Here is a 19372-nt window from a genome sequence, read left to right on the forward strand (position 1 = left end):
CATCTCTATAGTCAACACTATAGACTTCTCTATAGTCAAGACTATAGACTTCTCTATAGTCAAGACTATAGACTTCTCTATAGTCAAGGCTATATATAATCAAGGTTATAGACTTCTCTATACTCAAGACTATAGACTTCCCTATACCCAAGACCATAGACTTCTCTATAGTCATTACTATAGACTACTCTATAAATAAGACTATAGAATACTTCAAAGGTAATACTATAGATTACTCTACTCTATAGATCACGCTAAACGGTAAAACCAATTTTTTTAGTTATTCACAGTGTGTTTCTGTATACCTAGAGTAAGGACAATATACTATTCTATAGTCGAGTCTGTGAGCTATTCTATAGTCTATAGCCTAGATTATAGTACTCTACTGTCAAGGCTATAAAGACTACAGTCTTCTCTATAGTCAAGACTGTATACTTCTCTATAGTCAATGGCTATAGTGTACTCCATAAATAAAACTATAGAATACTCCATAGATAATACTATATATTACTCTACATTATAGATTACGTTGCCGCTAAACAGTAAAGCCAATTTTCTTCAAATATTCACAGTGTGTTCCTGTATGTCCACGCCTGCTTACTGAAAAACTGTTAAAAGTAGTATATTTTGGGAAACTGTCAAATACAACAGCTAAAGTTTCCAAAATTTGTACGATATACTTTTGTGTCATATGTCTTATAATGGGTGGATAAGAAATTAAGTGACAAAATTCCTATATCTGGCAAACTATATAATTTGGAGTGTTCGAATTTCGAACTACTTTAATATTATCTAATATGAATATCTAGTGTGGTACATTTCACCTGAATTAAAACATTTGTCTTTTGAATCACACTGGTTATAGCTAGTTTTAAATAAAAACAAACATTTTTAAAACACATTTATTTTTAAGAGATTTTTATTATATTAAATTTTATTTTTAAAAATAAAGTAAAAAAAAAATGTATTGAGGAAACATTAAATTTGTTTTATTTGATTTGTTTATAATTAAATAGAAAAAATACTAGTAAGATATTTAGAAAATAAAACATATTTCTTATAACATTAAGATAATAAACTCTTAACAAATTCTTAGTAAAATTATAAAAATAAGCTTAATGCAAAAATTATAAATGAAAAAAACTAAAATAAAAACGTACTTAAAATATTCACAGCATTTATATTATTTAGTATGAAATTCTTAAAACTTAAAGTAGAAAACTAAATTTAATTAAAAAAGAAAATTTCGAGTTTAAGAAAGAAAATTAAGTTTTATTTTTTAAGAGAAATAAATTTGTATAGAAAAAAAATAGGAATGAAAGTAATAGATTTTAAGAGTAGTAAGTTGTTGTTTTTTTTGTAGTTAGATCAACAATAAAAGTTCTAGTGCTTTGTATACGCAGTTGTAAGATGTTAAAATGTTGTCAAAAAATGTTTTACAACTATGTCAACTTACAATTTATTCTCTTGCAATATTGTTAATAATGTTTTTTATAACACGGTTTAAAAACAATAGTTATAAATTCACACGATTGTAAGACACATTCTGACAACGTTGTAAGATCTGACAAACGTGTATCACAGCTTTTAGTTGGTTTTAAATAAAAAGATGATTTTATAAAAATATTTTGTAATTGAGAAACAATTAAGTTTAAAATAGATTAAGGGATTTGAGGAAAGTTTAAATATTTTGCTATGATAATAAATTTGTTTAAGGTTTTAGATTTTTTACACAGTTGTTTAAGGTTTTTTTTTAGATAGAGATAGATAGTTAGAGGGGAATTAATTAGAAAATTATTATAATAAGTTTTATTTTTTATATATATTTGTAGTTAAGTTTTAGTTTAGTTATAAAAAAATAATTTCTAAGAAATGTTTCTTTTTTTATTTCATTTACATATTATTTTTCTGTTTTTTTTTTTTTTTTGTAAGGGGATTTTTTATTTGTTTTATTAATTTATTATTGTGTTAAATTTTAATTTGTTTTTCTTTTTTATATAAATTATGCAGATTGTCATTTTGTTTCAGCATTTTATGTACTTGTTATTAATTGAATATTATTATTTTTATTAAGTTATTTAAATTTGAATTAATTTATAATTCATTAGTTTTATTTTGTAATATACACACTTGTTTTGATTTTGAAATTTTGTGTTTTTTTTTTGTAATTTTTGAATTTTGTTTTCTTTTTTTTTATTTATTAATTAAAAATGTTTTTTTTATTATTTTGTATTTTAATTGAAGAAACCTTTTTTGCTGTTAATATTGTAATAATGATGTGTTTAATTGTTTTTAATTAAATTAAGTAAAATTTTTATTTAAATAATTTAGTTTTGAAAAATTTTATTCTTTAAAAATGTTGAATATTGAAAAAATGTAAGCTTAAAAATTTTGGCATATTTTATTGTTTTGTTAAAATTATTTAATTAAGAAAAATTTTGTTTATTTTAAAAACATTTTTTTAAGTATTTTTGTAATGTGAAAAACAAGTGTGGAATGTTTAAAACTTGTTAAAAATATTTTTATGTTTTAATAAATTGTTTTTAAGAGTTTACCAAATATTTGTTTGGTTTTAAGCAATTCAAAATTATTCGTGGTTTTAAAGACAAAAGCTTAGAATTGAAAAACATGTTTATAAACTCTTTCCTCCAGCTACATGTTATTGGCAACATTACAGTTTTTGTCATTTCTCTGAATAATAAATATTAATTAATTTAAAAATAATAATAATAAATAATTTCTTTTACAATTAATCTTTTTCACACAGCGTTATGATGTTAGCAACATGTGTTCTTCAAGACATAAGCAACATTATTGTCGCCTTTGTTACACATGTTTCTAAATTGTTTTTAATAACCTAGAAATTTATATTTTTTAGAAATGAAGATAAACAATTTTTTACTTTTCAGTTAGAGTTTTTGCAAGGTTTAAACTATTATCAGCAACATGTTGCCAATCGGCGTAATACTAGTAAAACATATTTTTTTAGATTTGAAACATTTGTCACTTAAAGATTTGACATCATGTTTCTTTCTAAAAAGCAAATGAAGAAAATGAATATGTTCTTAGAATTTATGTCTTAGCAACATGTTGCTTTATGAAAACCTGTTTATTTAGGATACATAAACGTAAAAATCTATAATTTTGTCTAGAGTTTTCATAGTTACAAGGTAACGAAAACATTTTTGCAAACATGTTTCGAAGAAACACTGAACTTCAGTTAAAAATAGTTTTCAACAACTTTCCAGTTAAATGGATTAGCTTAGCAACATGTTGCTTCATTAAAAAAACAGATTATAGAATATAAATAAGCTTTTGAAACAAATTTCGGTAAGCTTTTTCAAATTGTTATTGTTTAGAAACATGTTGCTAAAAAAGTTAAGGAAAACTTATGAATTTTACTCTTATGTTTAAACTTTTCTGGTTAACGAATTAAAAGAAAATTGAAAATAAGAAAATAGCATCAGCAATATGTTCTCTGTTAATAAGGGGAATAGTAAAACAAGCAATTTAAATGCTTAGAAATATAAAATATATTTTACTTTAGAATAAGGATCTAAGCAACATGTTGCTAATTTTTTTAATTTTTTTCTCTTTTGTTAAACTCTGTATATAATTTTACTTTTTTGTTAAGATTTTTTTTAAATGGAAAATTATTTACAGTTCTAGCCTTATCAACATGTTGCTTATAAAATTATGGAAATTTGAATAAAGATAAATTAATTTAAAAAAATTAAATATTTATTTTAAATGAGAACCTGATTTACTATATTTGTTAAAAATAAACTTTTAAAATGTACAATTGATTGAAGAACTTATCTACATGTTGCCAAACGTAATCATGTTCAAAACCTTAAAATAACAATAAATTACTATAAGGTTTTAAGTCGATTATAAAAGCTTCCTTGTAAGATGCAAGAAGTCATTTGAAGACTCTCAGAATCTTTACAAAGAGAAGTACAAAAACAATTTCTATTAAAAGGTTTTGAAATCCTAGTTTTTGTAAGACTTCAGTTGATTCATTCATAAAGTAAGTTCTTAATGTTGCAATATACATATAATTTTAGCAACATGTTGCTTCAGTTGATTATTTTAACTTTATAATAACATATGAGAACTCTCGTGTTTATTTGTTTCCTTTAGACCCTTAGAATAATTTTGAATTGCCTTAATCTGCAAAATTTTGCATTATTAAATAAATTAGTTTTTTAAACTAAATTAACATTAATTTTGTATACAATTTTTGCTAAAATTCTAACATAGACATTGATTTTTATTTAAATTACTCCAATTTCTATACAATTTAATATTTCTTATAAAGTTTAAGTTAAGGTTAAATTTAGTTGTTTTGTTTTATGATTTGACAAAGTTAAACTACTGGTTCAGCTACGGTATATTGGCCCCTAGATAATAATATTTCTTTCTAGTATAATAAATTTAACATTCACATTAGTTTTTCTTTTTGAAATAAACCATATTAAAAGGAATTGTTGGAAAAAATTTTGAAAAAAAAAACAAAGTAATTAAGAAAATAATAAAAAAACTCTAAAGCCAGCAACATGTTGCCAAATGTTTTTATTACTTTAGCTAAATAATACGTTACATATATCATAAGAAAACTAGTTACCAAATGTTGCCAGCAACATGTTGTTTACAAATTTTACTTAAAAAAGAGCACGATGTTATAAATGGCAACATGTTGCAGGCTTTAAATATATTTTTCATGATTTTACTTAGATGTTTTTTCTTTAATTAATAAACTTTTTCCATAATTTTCAATTTATTTTAGTTAAATTTAAAAAATATATATATTTTAAGCTATTTTTTGTATTATCACATAATAGACATATATATTTTATTACCATTTTTATTTAATTAAATATATTAGTTTTTAGTAAAAAGTTTAAATATATGTACAACTACACATACATATATATAAATAAATAATTACCAACTACACATACATACGAACATACAAAAAAAAAACCTACTAAACATTCATACATACAGACTAAATTAATTCTAAAAAAAATAGAAATATGTAGAAAAATTCCCAACAGTCAGCGTTATACAAATGTTGTAATAATAATAAGAATGAGAAAAGTTATTTTAATAATTTGTTTAAATTTTTTTAACAAAAGGTGTGTGTTGACTGTTTTTTTTTTAATAATTATAAAGAAATTTTATAAAAGTAAAGAATGGGCATGACCGGAACGATGATGTCGATGATGAGAATGATGGTGATGATGGTGGTGGTGATGATGATGATGTGGATGATCATTTGTAGATTCTAGAGCTTCATCCGCCGGCTCTAGTTGACCATGAACTAAAGCAGCTGTAGTTGTGCGCTGACAACATTCATCAACAGTAGTAACACTGTCACACTGTTGCTGATGCATTTGTTGCTGTTGCTCTAGGGGTGTATGAGCTGTATGTTGTTGCTGATCATGTGCAACATTTTCTCTATGATGCTGCAAAGAGGCCTGTTGCTGATCATCAACTTCTACTTCTTCATCAATACCATCATGTGTTAGATCATCTTCATCGTCTACATGAACACGATGCACCACATCATCTCCCTCATCGCCGTCAATCTCATCAACATCGTCTTCATCATGATGCGAATGATGTTGCTGATTGTGTACCACCACTGCAACATCACAATTTTGCGATACACGTTGATAGTGACTATTGCCCGGCATAGAGTGTATGGTTTTTTCTATGGCACGTAAACGTTTCTCTAAAGATGTTGTTGCCAAGATATCAACCTGTTTAGAAAAAGAGGGGAAAAATACTTTGTATTAGTAGTTGTTTGTATAAATGCATAAAATTGTAGCAATTAGCAAAATAAGACCATTAATCATTCGCAGTTAAAAGTGAGTAATTTGTTTAAAATGCAAATAGTTAACAATTAATTGGTAACTAAATAACTGTTATCATTAATTGGCTTCAAATGGGTTTTGTTTTTTTATATATCACTTAATTGTAGTAATTTAAAGTTAAATGCTGTAACTGTAACTAAAATCGTGTAATAACAACTTTACTAAACAAAATAGATTTTGTTCTGAAATGTCCCAACTTATTTACGTATTTTACATGTATGAACTTACAATGACAACATAAATGTTGCAACTATAAATTTCTATAGATAATATACCCAAAGCTTTTACCTCAACAATATAAAATTTAAGTAATGGAAAAGCCTTAAAATCGCTAAAAATCTTTAAAGTAACAGGGTTTTGTGAAACTTTAAAAAGTTGCAACAGCTACTGTGATTGTATTACAGCACATAGAAAAGCTTTTTAATTGAGCCAACATGTTGCTAAAACTTGGGCTTTACTAAAGTAACAGGGTTTTTGTAAATCTTTCAAAATTTGCAACAGCAACTTTGGTGGTACGACAAGAAATAGAAAAACTATTTTATTGTGGCAACATGTTGGTTAAATTTAAATTTTACTACAGGGGTTTCATGGCAAATAAATTTTTATTTCTGAATGAAATCTTTAATAAAAAGAAGTGTAGAACTGTTTATATTAAAAGCTTTTCAAAGCCTAATATTAGTTTTATTTAAGCTTTGTTTTTGACACAGAACATATAATATTTTTTTATGGTTTCATTCTAATCTATAAACTATTTATAAGAGTGTATTAAAAGCTTTTCTAAGCATAGTTTTTTTCTCAGAGCTTTGATTGTGAAACCGAACATAAGACATATGATTGAAGTTTTATTCCAATGGAAAATAGAAACGTGTTTTAGTTGTGGCAACATGTTGCTAAAACTTGGGGTTTCTTACAAAAATAGAATATGGGTTTAATGGCAACTAAATTTTCATATTGGAATGAACTTTCAAATACAACATAAGACTTACAGGATCTTTGATGAAGAGAAGTTTACAACTGTTTATATTAAAAGCTTATCAAAGCATAGTTTTACTTATGGAAAATAGAAAAGTGTTTTAATTGTGGCAACATGTTGCTAAAACTTGGGGTTTACTACAAAAATTGAATAGGACTTTCATGGCAACTAAATTTTCATATCGGAATGAACTTTCAAATACAACAGAAGACTTACAGGATCTTTGATGATGATAAGTTTACAACGTTTTATATTAAAAGCTTATCAAAGCATTGTTTTGCTTTGATTAAGGTTTATTCCAAACTATAATCTATTTATAAGTTGTTTTTAAAGCTTTTAGTTCTCTAAGCTTTTGTTTGTGAAACAGAACATACTTAAAACATCTGATTAACATTTTAATATGATCTATATTTGTTGAAGAAATGTCAAAAGCTTTGAGTATTATCAGCATACGTATATTAATTTATACAAAGTTTATACTTTTTTTGTAATTTTTGAAAGCTTTCGGTCTACATAATGCCTTTTCTTTTGAAAAATCATAATCAGCATATATACTGAACGAAATCACTTACCTTTAACTGAGGCCTCAATGGCAACAGAGCAATTATCCACCAGGCCCAAGCCGGACCATCGGCTATTGTTTCCCAATTCTCCTCCACCATGGGCATTTCACCATAACTCTGAAGAATCTCATGCTTTAAATCCTCTCCTAAACTTTTGTACCATTGAATGGCCTTCGATAAAACAACATCATGCATTTTACTAACATACGATAAATGCTCATCTGGTATAGTCTCATCGTGTATGTATTCCACTTTAGCCGTCTCATAGCCATCTTTTTCGTTGCGTGCCAAAATCTTAAAACGTTTACAGCCGATAGTGCTTAAAATCGAACAACCATCACCCAATAGAACACAATCTCTTATATCCAAAATACAGCCATAATCATAATAACGAGATTTCCCACTGTGTGGCTGGACAATGCCAAATTGTTTTTCACCCGATTCAACAGCGCGTCGCACCATTAGACGATAGCGTGGCTCATAAACAAAAAGCGGACATGGAACATAGGGAAAAGCAGTGGTGCAAATAAAGATGGGCACTGAGGGTTCCATAACCATTTCTTGGCGAAAACGTTTGTGGTAACTGTCTGGAATGAAACGTTTCATGGCGGCTTCTAGAAATTTGGTAACCGGTCTTTTGGTTAGCATTAAGGGAACAGGCGATGAGGCACCCTGATACATATTCAGACTGGGCTCCACTAGAGGCGACATGCACAACGGACATGAGGAAGTGTAATCCATGCAACGATCCAAGCACACTAAACAATAAGTATGGCCACAGGGTGTGACCACCGGTTTCCAGAAAGTGCGACAACACAAAACACAATCAAAATCACTGGCATCTATTAGAGAGGGATTAACAGCTACTAGTTGTCTTTGGAAATATTCAGGAGTAGATTCTACTTCTGTAAGGCAAAAATATAAAATATATTTTTCTTAATTTCTTTTCATAAAAATGTAAAAAAAAGAAACTCACTTTTCAGTCTCACAATTTCCTGTTGCATACGCTCCAATACATTACGAAATTGACTGCTGCATCTGGCACTCTCCACATCAATGCTGGGCAACAGCTCTGTTTCCTTTTGCATCCATTTTCGTCTAATATGTTTTCTAGTTGTTTGTCTTTTCAATTCCAATTCATATTTCTTGGCAATACTTGCATAAGTTGAACGTTTATCAACACAATTTAAAAAATCCGTACAAGCTAAAACATCTTCATCGGCCAATATATCACACTCTTTGCCATAATTAGCCGAAAGAAAATCATCATCTTCATACAGATTTATAGATTCTTCATCCTGTACTGCATTGTTGAGTAGCGTAATATTCTTACGCCTCAATCTGTGTTCTGAGTATACGCTGTAGGGTGCTTTAGCACGCAATGATGAGAGGTCAACCTTGAGACATTTGGGTGTTTGGGAAAGGAGTTTTTGGAGAATCTGTAAGATAAACATTGTGTCAAAAATATAGAAATATTTTTACTTCGATTAAAAGCTTTTCTTGTGAACTTTCTTGTGTTTTTTAATTGTAATGTGAAAAGCTTTAAAGTTTTATGTTAATTTAGCAATTGATTCAGTCTTTAGTTAGAAAGCTTTTTTTGTTTTTTGTGAAACAAAAAAAAATGTGAAAAGCTTTAAAGTTATATGTTAATTTAGCAATTGATTCAGTCTTTAGTTAGAAAGCTTTTTTTGTTTTTTATAAGAATTCTTCGAAATTACTTGACCAAAAAGTTTTTTGTATTCTATGGTTTCTTATTTCAAAGCTTTTAAGATATTAACTTGAGCTTTTGATAAAAATGTAAACCAAAGCGTTAAAAATACCAATTTAATTATATACATTTACAATATTAATTTTTTTAAGATTAATTGTTAAAGCTTTAAAAGTTAAAAAAATTTAAAACTTTTTGGGAAGAAAACATTATAATGAAATTTTCAAGCTTTTGTTTATATAAATCGTTGAGTTATTAACTAAAGCTAAACAAAAGTTTCTAAAGCTTTTTAAAAATATCTATTTACTTATATACATTCACAAGCTTTTCGGCTATCTTTATAATTTTATAACATTAATTGTAAAAGCTTTAAAAGTTAAAAAAAATTAAAACTTTTTTGTACACAAATATTTTAATGAAATGTTCAAGCTTTTGTTTGTATACAACGTTGAGTTATTAAAGCTTTTACTATTACAATTGCTAAGTTATTTAGTTTGGACAAAAGCTTTCATATTTTTAGATAAAAATTCTTATAGAAAAGCTTCTCGATAGCTGAGTTTATAAGATAACCCTTAAACTAAAGTGAACAATATTTTCTACAGCTTTTTAAAAATAGTACCAATTTACTTATATACATTCACAAGCTTTTCGGCAGTCTTTACAAATTTTAAACATTGATTGTAAAACCTTTAAAAGTTAAAAAAAATGAAAACTTTTTGGTACAAAAACATTTGAATAACATTTCCAAGCTTTAGTTTGTATACATCGTTGAGTTATTAAAGCTTTCATTATCCCAATTGCTAAGTTATTTAGTTTGGACAGAAGCTTTTAAAAAGCTATATGTTCTCTATTATATTTTAAATAAATTTGTTTTATTTTGGTAATGATCAATCAATTAAAAAAAAACTTTATAAATTTCTTATTTAAATCAATTTTATAAAAATTAAAAAAAGCTTTGCAAAAGTTTTGAAAAAGCTTAAAAAGTGTTAATAATTACCTTAGTGAGATCATGTTGAAATAATTCGGTATTGCTGAGATTTGAAGATTTATCCATACCAACAGCCAAACATATTTCATATAAAGCTTCCTCATAACGGCTTAAATCGCTTAATGCCAAGGCACGCAAATAGTGGGCCTTTAATAAAAGAAAAAACATTTTATATTTATTCAGTTAGAAAAATTCATCTAAATACCATCTAAATACTCACCTTAGCTGAAGTATAACGAGCTTTCAATGCATTATCCACATCAGCCAATGAGCTTTGATAATGATTCATTTTCCTTAAAACTTCGGCACGCAATAAAAGACTTTTGAAATTTGTGGGAGCTGAAGAAGAAAAAAAATGTGGCGTTAAAAATTAAAGCAAAAACATTTTTAAAATACTTAACACTACATAAATCTTATTTTGAAATTATTTTCTAAAATTATTTATACAAATGTTGTGTGTGTGCGTCTATTTTCTTTTGCTACTTAAAACAACCAGTATTTGTTTTTATTGTCGTTGTCACATAAACTGTCAAAATTTTTAATAATGATTGACAGCCACACACTTATTTTGTTTGTGTATTCACTTTATATCATCTCGCTTTTCTTTTACGATTATTAAATTAAATGATTAGAAAACTTAAATTTCCATTTATTTTCATTTAATTTTCATATTTGACAGTATGTTGCTAAGCATTATTGTGTGTATATGTATGTGTGTATTTTGAAAAAATAAAAAATTTTAATATTTTGAATGAGTAATGTTTTTGTTTTGAAGTGACTGCAATACACACCAATGTCATCGTCATTAGCCAACATCACCTGAGTGTGTGTGTGTGTGTTTTTAAGCAGAAAATAATTTTAATGATAAATATTAGTTTTGCTCATTTTTTTTTAATTTGAGATTTTTACATAATCAATAGATTTATTTTCTAAATTTTCTTATTTGCTTTTGAAAACTCATTTTTAAACACCGAAGCTAAAAAGCTGTTTATAAAACTTTTCAGAACTAAAAAATCTAACAAAAGACTCTAAAAATACTTCAAAAAAGTTCTTACCTTCTTTTAAACTTAAAAAAACATCTAATTGTTATTTCATAATCCTACAGTGTTTTTAGTTTTCCAAACTATATTTATTAAAAAAGCTCTCTTAATGTTACTTATATAAAAGCTCTTGATAGTTATACTAAATCGCTTAAAAGATTTATTTGTAATTAAAAACTCCTAATTGCTGTATAATAGATCTTAAAAATCTCTAAGAAAAATAAACTAAAGTCAAAATAGACAAGATATTTACAAACGTTATTAACTTTTAAAAAGGATGTACTTAAAACTTTAAAAAAAGCTCTTAAAAGTTTTATTTATAAAGAAAATTTCAATAAAAGCTTTAAAAATGTAAGAAAGCTCTCCAAAAATTCTAAAAAGAACGTTGTGATATTTACGACCGTTTTTGAAAAAACTTGATGTAACCTTTGAAAAAACTTGTAGTAAAAACTTAAAAGCTCTTAAAAGATTAATTTATAATGAAAAGGACAATTAAAGCTTTCAAAAATTTAAGTTTTTTGATATTTTCTAAAATGATTTCAATTAAAACTTTTTAATCAACTCTGTAATAGCATTAATTTTTTATATAAATTTAAAAGATCTTAAAAAAGCTTTTATAACTGACCATTCTTTACATAATTTTTATTTAAAACTTTAGAAAAGCTTTCAAATAATGTGATTATATACAAAAATTCTTTATAACTAAAAAATCATTAACACAATATTTTACAAGATTTGAAAAAGCTCCATCTGAAAGCTTTAACAACTTAATAAAAGCATTTGGGCTTATATTTTGTATAAAAAAAGAGTAAGAATTTTATTAATAAAACAAATTACATATTTAACATAATAATTTTCAAAGATGCATTTTTACAAGATTTTAAAAAAGTTCCCTATTACGAGCTTTGACAACTTAATAAAAGCTTTTGTTTCAAAAATATGTATTAGTTAGTTAGTTAGTTTGAAAGGAGGATGTATACACATCAAATCTGTACCTAGGCCTCACTCTAACCCACCACCTCCGGTCTACCAGACTAAAACACTAACCACTAACCTACCGGAGGTATTAAGTAATACGACAACCCAGAAATGAAATTAAAAAAAAATGCCTTCTAAAACTTGTAAAACTTATCCAGATGCTCCTGTAGAAAAAGCTTTAAATACCTAATATGAGAAACTTTATGTAAAAGCTTATTGTTCAATGCAACATTTGATTGCAGTATATTACGTGGTTTTCACGAAACAGTTTTTAGGAAGAATAGGTCTAGCAATCTTTAATAACTAATTAAAAGTTTTATATAGCTTTTTACCATCAACATAATATTTGGAGAATGGATCTACGTTTTAATTTGTACTTATATTAACATTATTTCAAACTCAAAACATGTACTCGGGAGGTTTAGTTGTATGGTTGAAAGGTGAAATAATGAAGCGATCTTAACCATAAAATTTTAATTTTTTTATTAAATCTTAGTGCACTTTTATTGCCATCACTACCCATTGTATTTCACACAATTTACTTTCAATTTATTTTCCTCAATAATTATGCCAATTTATGTTTCCAAATTAAATTTTTGTTTTAATTTAAAATTTGCAAATTTCATGCTCATTTCTTTTGATAATGTGCCAATATTTCTTTATGTATCTTTGTTTCAAAAATATTTATTTAATTTTTTTTCTCCCAAACAAGTAAAAATAAAACATTTTAAAGTAGTGTTTTCTACTAACTAATAGTATGAATCTGAAAAGTTGTTTTTATTATTTAGCTTTTTATATAAATATTTGTATAATTTCTTCTTAGATTTAGCAGTGCATATAAAAGTTCAATGTACCATATTATTTTAACATTAATTTTACAGTGTTAACACATACGCAACATAATTCATACTACGAATAGCACTTGTACATAATATTTTTTACGCTTCAAGCGTCATGATCAACAGTATTTAAAAGGCACAAAGACAAATTATAAATGCAGAGTAGTTGTGGTGGGTCTCAAGTGCTTAAAAAGTACTTAAAGAGGCTTAACCAAGAGCAAATAATGAAAAAAAAAGAAAAATCACTTGATGTATGAAAAGGGGTTGGCTGCAAATGAAATTTTTGTGCTTTTTATTATTGGTTATATCAGGCGTATACTTTATAATTACTTTAGTTTTAAAATAATTAATATTAATCATACGCTAAGCAGGCCACAAGAAGTGTTTATGTTAATAAGTGTATAATAACTTTTTAATAAATGTTTCCTTTTTTATGAAACTTTATATGCTGATGGAAAATATATTAATCTATGAAAAAATTAAAATGCAGATAGTTTAGTTGTTAACGCAGATAAATCATAATTAAAGCAAAATTGAGGCATTTGATTACAGTTTTTATATATTTTTAAGATATTCTTTCGAAACTTTATTTAATTTGACTAAGAGCATTTTTTGTTCTGATTATAAGTAAACGCGGTATTAACAATGGGGAAACCCCTAATATTATGGACTATACCTCAAGGGGTTATTTCACAATGTTATCCTCTTCTTACACAACATATTAAGAGAAAGAGAGAGAGAGCTTTGGAAATATTACCCAATATTCTCCTTTAATGTTTGATTCTCTTTCAAAAACTTTTAAAAACTCTTTATAAAACAAGAGCATTTTTTATTATATATTTATTTGCATCTCTTTTTAGTTTTTATTGTTTCTCTTTAAATGTTAGAATTTAAAAAGAAATCATAATTACTTAAGAATTATTTAGTTTTTTGTTTGTTTAATATACAATATATAACAAAAACATGAACTGCAAAGAAAAAATAACATTACGCAACATGTTTTTTTTATTTTATATAAAAGAGGCCTAAATTTGAAAATTTTCGCCAGTATGAATGTCAAAAAAAAAGAAAATAGTTTTTCACACACAAAAACAAAATCTTTCATTGCGCAAAAAATTTAAATGTGTTATGTCTGCTTGTATAAAAAAAACCATTAAAAATGATTTTTTTCAATAAAAAATGAATTAATTCTACAGTTTGTACGAACACACATGTTGAAAACCTTGATATGACCGCTTATGTTGGTTGCTTGCTCGGTCATTCAAACGTTTGGTATGACAATTGTGCGGTTAAGTTTGTTGATTTATTTCCTACCAAATAGGAATTAACATTGAAAACAAGTAATAATGACTAAAACATTTATATAATTAGTTGGTATTGTTTCGTTTTTTTTAGAATAAAACTCAAAAATAATTATTGTTAATGAGCCTAACATATAATTTATTTTCCTAGACTATTCTCCCTTTCCGTCACATACAAAACAAATAACCCAAAACGAGTTAATGTCAAACGGATGACACTTCAATGACATATTTGTTTGGTTTTTCTTTTAGTTAAACTATTGAAAGTTGAAGGAAAATTAGAATGAAAAAAATGTCTGGCCACTTGTGTCATTAGACAAAAGGTATTTAAAAAAAGATGGCGTTTTGGATTACGAAATAATTAAATGTTAAGCAATTTTTATATACAATGGAATTTTAATGGAACTAAACTACAACTTAAGTAGAACTGAAGTAGAACTATACTGAAACCGAACTAGAACTGAACTAAAACTTGACTACAACTTAACTAGAACTGAACTAGAACTGAACTAGAACTGAACTAGAACTGAACTAGAACTGAACTAGAACTGAACTAGAACTGAACTAGAACTGAACTAGAACTGAACTAGAACTGAACTAGAACTGAACTAGAACTGAACTAGAACTGAACTAGAACTGAACTAGAACTGAACTAGAACTGAACTAGAACTGAACTAGAACTGAACTAGAACTGAACTAGAACTGAACTAGAACTGAACTAGAACTGAACTAGAACTGAACTAGAACTGAACTAGAACTGAACTAGAACTGAACTAGAACTGAACTAGAACTGAACTAGAACTGAACTAGAACTGAACTAGAACTGAACTAGAACTGAACTAGAACTGAACTAGAACTGAACTAGAACTGAACTAGAACTGAACTAGAACTGAACTAGAACTGAACTAGAACTGAACTAGAACTGAACTAGAACTGAACTAGAACTGAACTAGAACTGAACTAGAACTGAACTAGAACTGAACTAGAACTGAACTAGAACTGAACTAGAACTGAACTAGAACTGAACTAGAACTGAAAGAAAACTGAACTAGAACTGAACTAGAACTGAACTAGAACTGAACTAGAACTGAACTAGAACTGAACTAGAACTGAACTAGAACTGAACTAGAACTGAACTAGAACTGAACTAGAACTGAACTGAACTAGAACTGAACTAGAACTGAACTAGAACTGAACTAGAACTGAACTAGAACTGAACTAGACTGGACTAGAACTGAACTAGAACTGAACTAGAACTGAACTCGAACTGAACTAGAACTGAACTAGAACTGAACTAGAACTGAACTAGAACTGAACTAGAACTGAACTTAAACTGAACTAGAACTGAACTAGAACTGAACTAGAACTAGAACTAGAACTGAACTAGAACTAGAACTGAACTAGAATTAAGCTAGAACTGAACTCAACTAGAACTGAACTAGAACTGAACTAGAACTGAACTAGAACTGAACTAGAACTGAACTAGAACTGAACTAGAACTGAACTAGAACTGAACTAGAACTGAACTAGAACTGAACTAGAACTGAACTAGAACTGAACTAGAACTGAACTAGAACTGAACTAGAACTGAACTAGAACTGAACTAGAACTGAACTAGAACTGAACTAGAACTGAACTAGAACTGAACTAGAACTGAACTAGAACTGAACTAGAACTGAACTAGAACTGAACTAGAACTGAACTAGAACTAAACTAGAACGGAATTATTATTATTATTTTTTTGTTAATTTAAACGACAATATTTTGTACATTAAAGAAATATTTTTTAATATTTAATAAAATATATTTTTCTTACAATAAACATTTCCTTGTACATTTAATTTTGCACAATTTATTCCTGAAACCACAATCAACAAGTCTATTTATTATATTTGCAAACAAAAAATCTTGTTTTTCCTAAAAAAAATCTTAATATATTTATTAATTTATTTAATTTTTAGTTTTTTTTTCTTCAATGTTCTTAATAAACACTCAAGCATTTTATTGTTATTGTTTGTTTATTACATAATAAAACATTAAAGAAATTTATTTATTATAAACAAAAGTCACTTAGAAAATATTTCTTTTTATATCTAGATATAAATAATATTAAATAAAATTGTTTTTAATTTATATGCTTTGACATTTGATTGTCGCTAACGTGCATAATAAATGTGTGATCGTATAAATAAATGTTAAATTATATATATTTAAACATTTATTTACTTATATTTTTTAAATACTTTAAAGGTTTATAAATAAAATTAGAAAATACAAAAGAATTTCAACAAATAGACATTTGTTGCAGAATAAAAGAATTACTTTGAAATAAATCAAAAATTATCAGTTTCTGCACGACAATTATTTGTGTTTTTCTTCTGAAAACAATGTCTTACATTTTTATTTTTTTTTTGAAAAATAAAAATATGGGGGCTGTCAAGTAGGCACTTAAAATGCATGAGCTTTATTTTAAAAATTTTATTTTGAATTTTAAGAAGATAACAATATTAATTATTTAACAAAAGAATTAGTGTAAGTTTTAAATCCTTAAATGTTTAAATCAGAAAATTTAATAAAAATTAAAAAAAATTTCTTTGAAAAATTTGAAATGTATTTTTAAATACAGTGCTAATTAGCTAATCAACACTGTTGACATTTTATGTACACTTTATAGATATAGTACATATGTATGTAATATTTATTAGCCTGAGCATAACATGTCATAATTGTAAAACTATATGACAGGTAATAAATTTTATATGAAATCATAACATCATGCAACAAGAAATTACACTTGTATTCAGTGCAAAAAAAAACTACAACCCAAAAAACTATATACAAATAAAAGAATTACACACTTTTACAATGTGATGATTGTCATGTTTTATGGTCTGAATACAATTTGAGAATATGACAAATTTTTAAATTGAATTTAAAAAAATTTACAAAATTAAATTTTAAATATACAAATACATCAAACTAATAAATATTCATAGCCAGTGATGAAAACAAAAAGACAACTTTTTTATTTCAATTTAATGTTTATGCAATTAATGAAAATGAAACATAAGTAAATGGAAAAAAAATTGGCATTTTGTTTTGCCTGTAATTTATTTTTTGTATTTATTATTATTGTTTATAAAGAAAATTTTCATAAAATATTAAAAAAAAAACATAATGTTTATTATTGTTAAGCATATAATGCTATGAAACATTCATTTAATATTTTGTGGTTTGTTGTTGAAATTATTTAAAATAGCATTAATTTGTAGCTGACAAATTTATGATTTTTCTTTTTCAGAAACAGAACTGAACTAGAACTAAACTAGAACTGAACTAGAACTGAACTAGAACAGAACTAGAACTGCACTAGAACAGAACTAGAACAGAACTAGAACTCAACTAGAACTGAACTAGAACAGAACTAGAACAGAACTAGAACAGAACTAGAACAGAACTAGAACAGAACTAGAACAGAACAGAACAGAACTAGAACTAGAACTAGAACTAGAACTAGAACTGAACTAGAACTAAACTAGAACTGAACTAGAACTGAACTAGAACTGAACTAGAACTGAACTAGAACTGAACTAGAACTAGAACTGAACTAGAACTGAACTAAAACTGAACTAGAACTGAACTAGAACTGAACTAGAACTGAACTAGAACTGAACTAGAACTGAACTAGAACTGAACTAGAACTGAACTAGAACTGAACTAGAACTGAACTAGAACTGAACTAGAACTGAACTAGAACTGAACTAGAACTGAACTAGAACTGAACTAGAACTGAACTAGAACTGAACTAGAACTGAACTAGAACTGAACTAGAACTGAACTAGAACTGATACTAGAACTGAACTAGAACTGAACTAGAACTGAACTAGAACTGAACTAGAAACTGAACTAGAACTGAACTAGAACTGAACTAGAACTGAACTAGAACTGAACTAGAACTGAACTAGAACTGAACTAGAACTGTAACTAGAACTGAACTAGAACTGAACTAGAACTGAACTAGAACTGAACTAGAACTGAACTAGAACTGAACTAGACTGAACTAGAACTGAACTAGAACTGAACTAGAACTGAACTAGAACTGAACTAGAACTGAACTAGAACTGAACTAGAACTGAACTATAACTTAACTGAAACTGAACTAGAACTGAACTAGAACTGAACTAGAACTGAACTAGAACTGAACTAGAACTGAACTAGAACTGAACTATAATGTACTAGAACTGAACTAGAACTGAACTAGAACTGAACTAGAACTGTACTAGAACTGAACTAGAACTGAACTAGAACTGAACTAGAACTGAACTAGAACTAAACTAGAACTGAGCTAGAACTGAACTAGAACTGAACTAGAAACTGAACTAGAACTGAACTAGAACTGAACTAGAACTGAACTAGAACTGAACTAGAACTGAACTAGAACTGAACTAGAACTGAACTAGAACTGAACTAGAACTGAACTAGAACTGAACTAGAACTGAACTAGAACTGAACTAGAACTGAACTAGAAATGAACTAGAACTGAACTAGAACTGAACTAGAACTGAACTAGAACTGAACTTGAAACTGAACTAGAACTGAACTAGAACTGAACTAGAACTGAACTAGAACTGAACTAGAACTGAACTAGAACTGAACTAGAACTGAACTAGAAACTGAAACTAGAACTGAACTAGAAACTGAACTAGAACTGAACTAGAACTGAACTAGAACTGAACTAGAACTGAACTAGAACTGAACTAGAACTGAACTAGAACTGAACTAGAACTGAACTAGAACTGAACTAGAACTGAACTAGAACTGAACTAGAACTGAACTAGAACTAGAACTGGAACTAGAACTGAACTAGAACTGAACTAGATCTGTACTAGAACTGAACTAGAATTATACTAGAACTGAACTAGAACTGAACAGTTCTAGAACTGAACTAGAACTGAACTAGAACTGAACTAGAACTGAACTAGAACTGAACTAGAACTGAACTAGAACTGAACTAGAACTGAACTAGAACTGAACTAGAACTGAACTAGAAACTGAACTAGAACTGAACTAGAACTGAACTAGAACTGAACTAGAACTGAA

At 27.1% G+C, this 19372-nt stretch overlaps 1 protein-coding gene across 1 annotated transcript in view; it reads right to left on the reverse strand.

Annotated features, from left to right (window-relative positions):
* Window positions 1–5166: 5166 nt before the first annotated feature.
* LOC111685496 overlaps window positions 5167–19372 on the reverse strand; it is a 73676-nt gene continuing 59470 nt past the window's right edge. The window contains exons 3-7 of the mRNA XM_046950993.1: window positions 10335–10453; window positions 10124–10261; window positions 8395–8857; window positions 7428–8323; window positions 5167–5768 (exon numbers count right to left, since the gene is read on the reverse strand). Of these exons, the coding sequence (XP_046806949.1) occupies window positions 5184–5768; window positions 7428–8323; window positions 8395–8857; window positions 10124–10261; window positions 10335–10453 (2201 nt within the window). The 3' untranslated portion in view covers window positions 5167–5183. The remainder of the gene's footprint in view (window positions 5769–7427; window positions 8324–8394; window positions 8858–10123; window positions 10262–10334; window positions 10454–19372) is intronic.

This window comes from Lucilia cuprina, chromosome 5, assembly GCF_022045245.1.
Source record: "Lucilia cuprina isolate Lc7/37 chromosome 5, ASM2204524v1, whole genome shotgun sequence".
Lineage (NCBI taxonomy): Eukaryota > Metazoa > Arthropoda > Insecta > Diptera > Calliphoridae > Lucilia > Lucilia cuprina.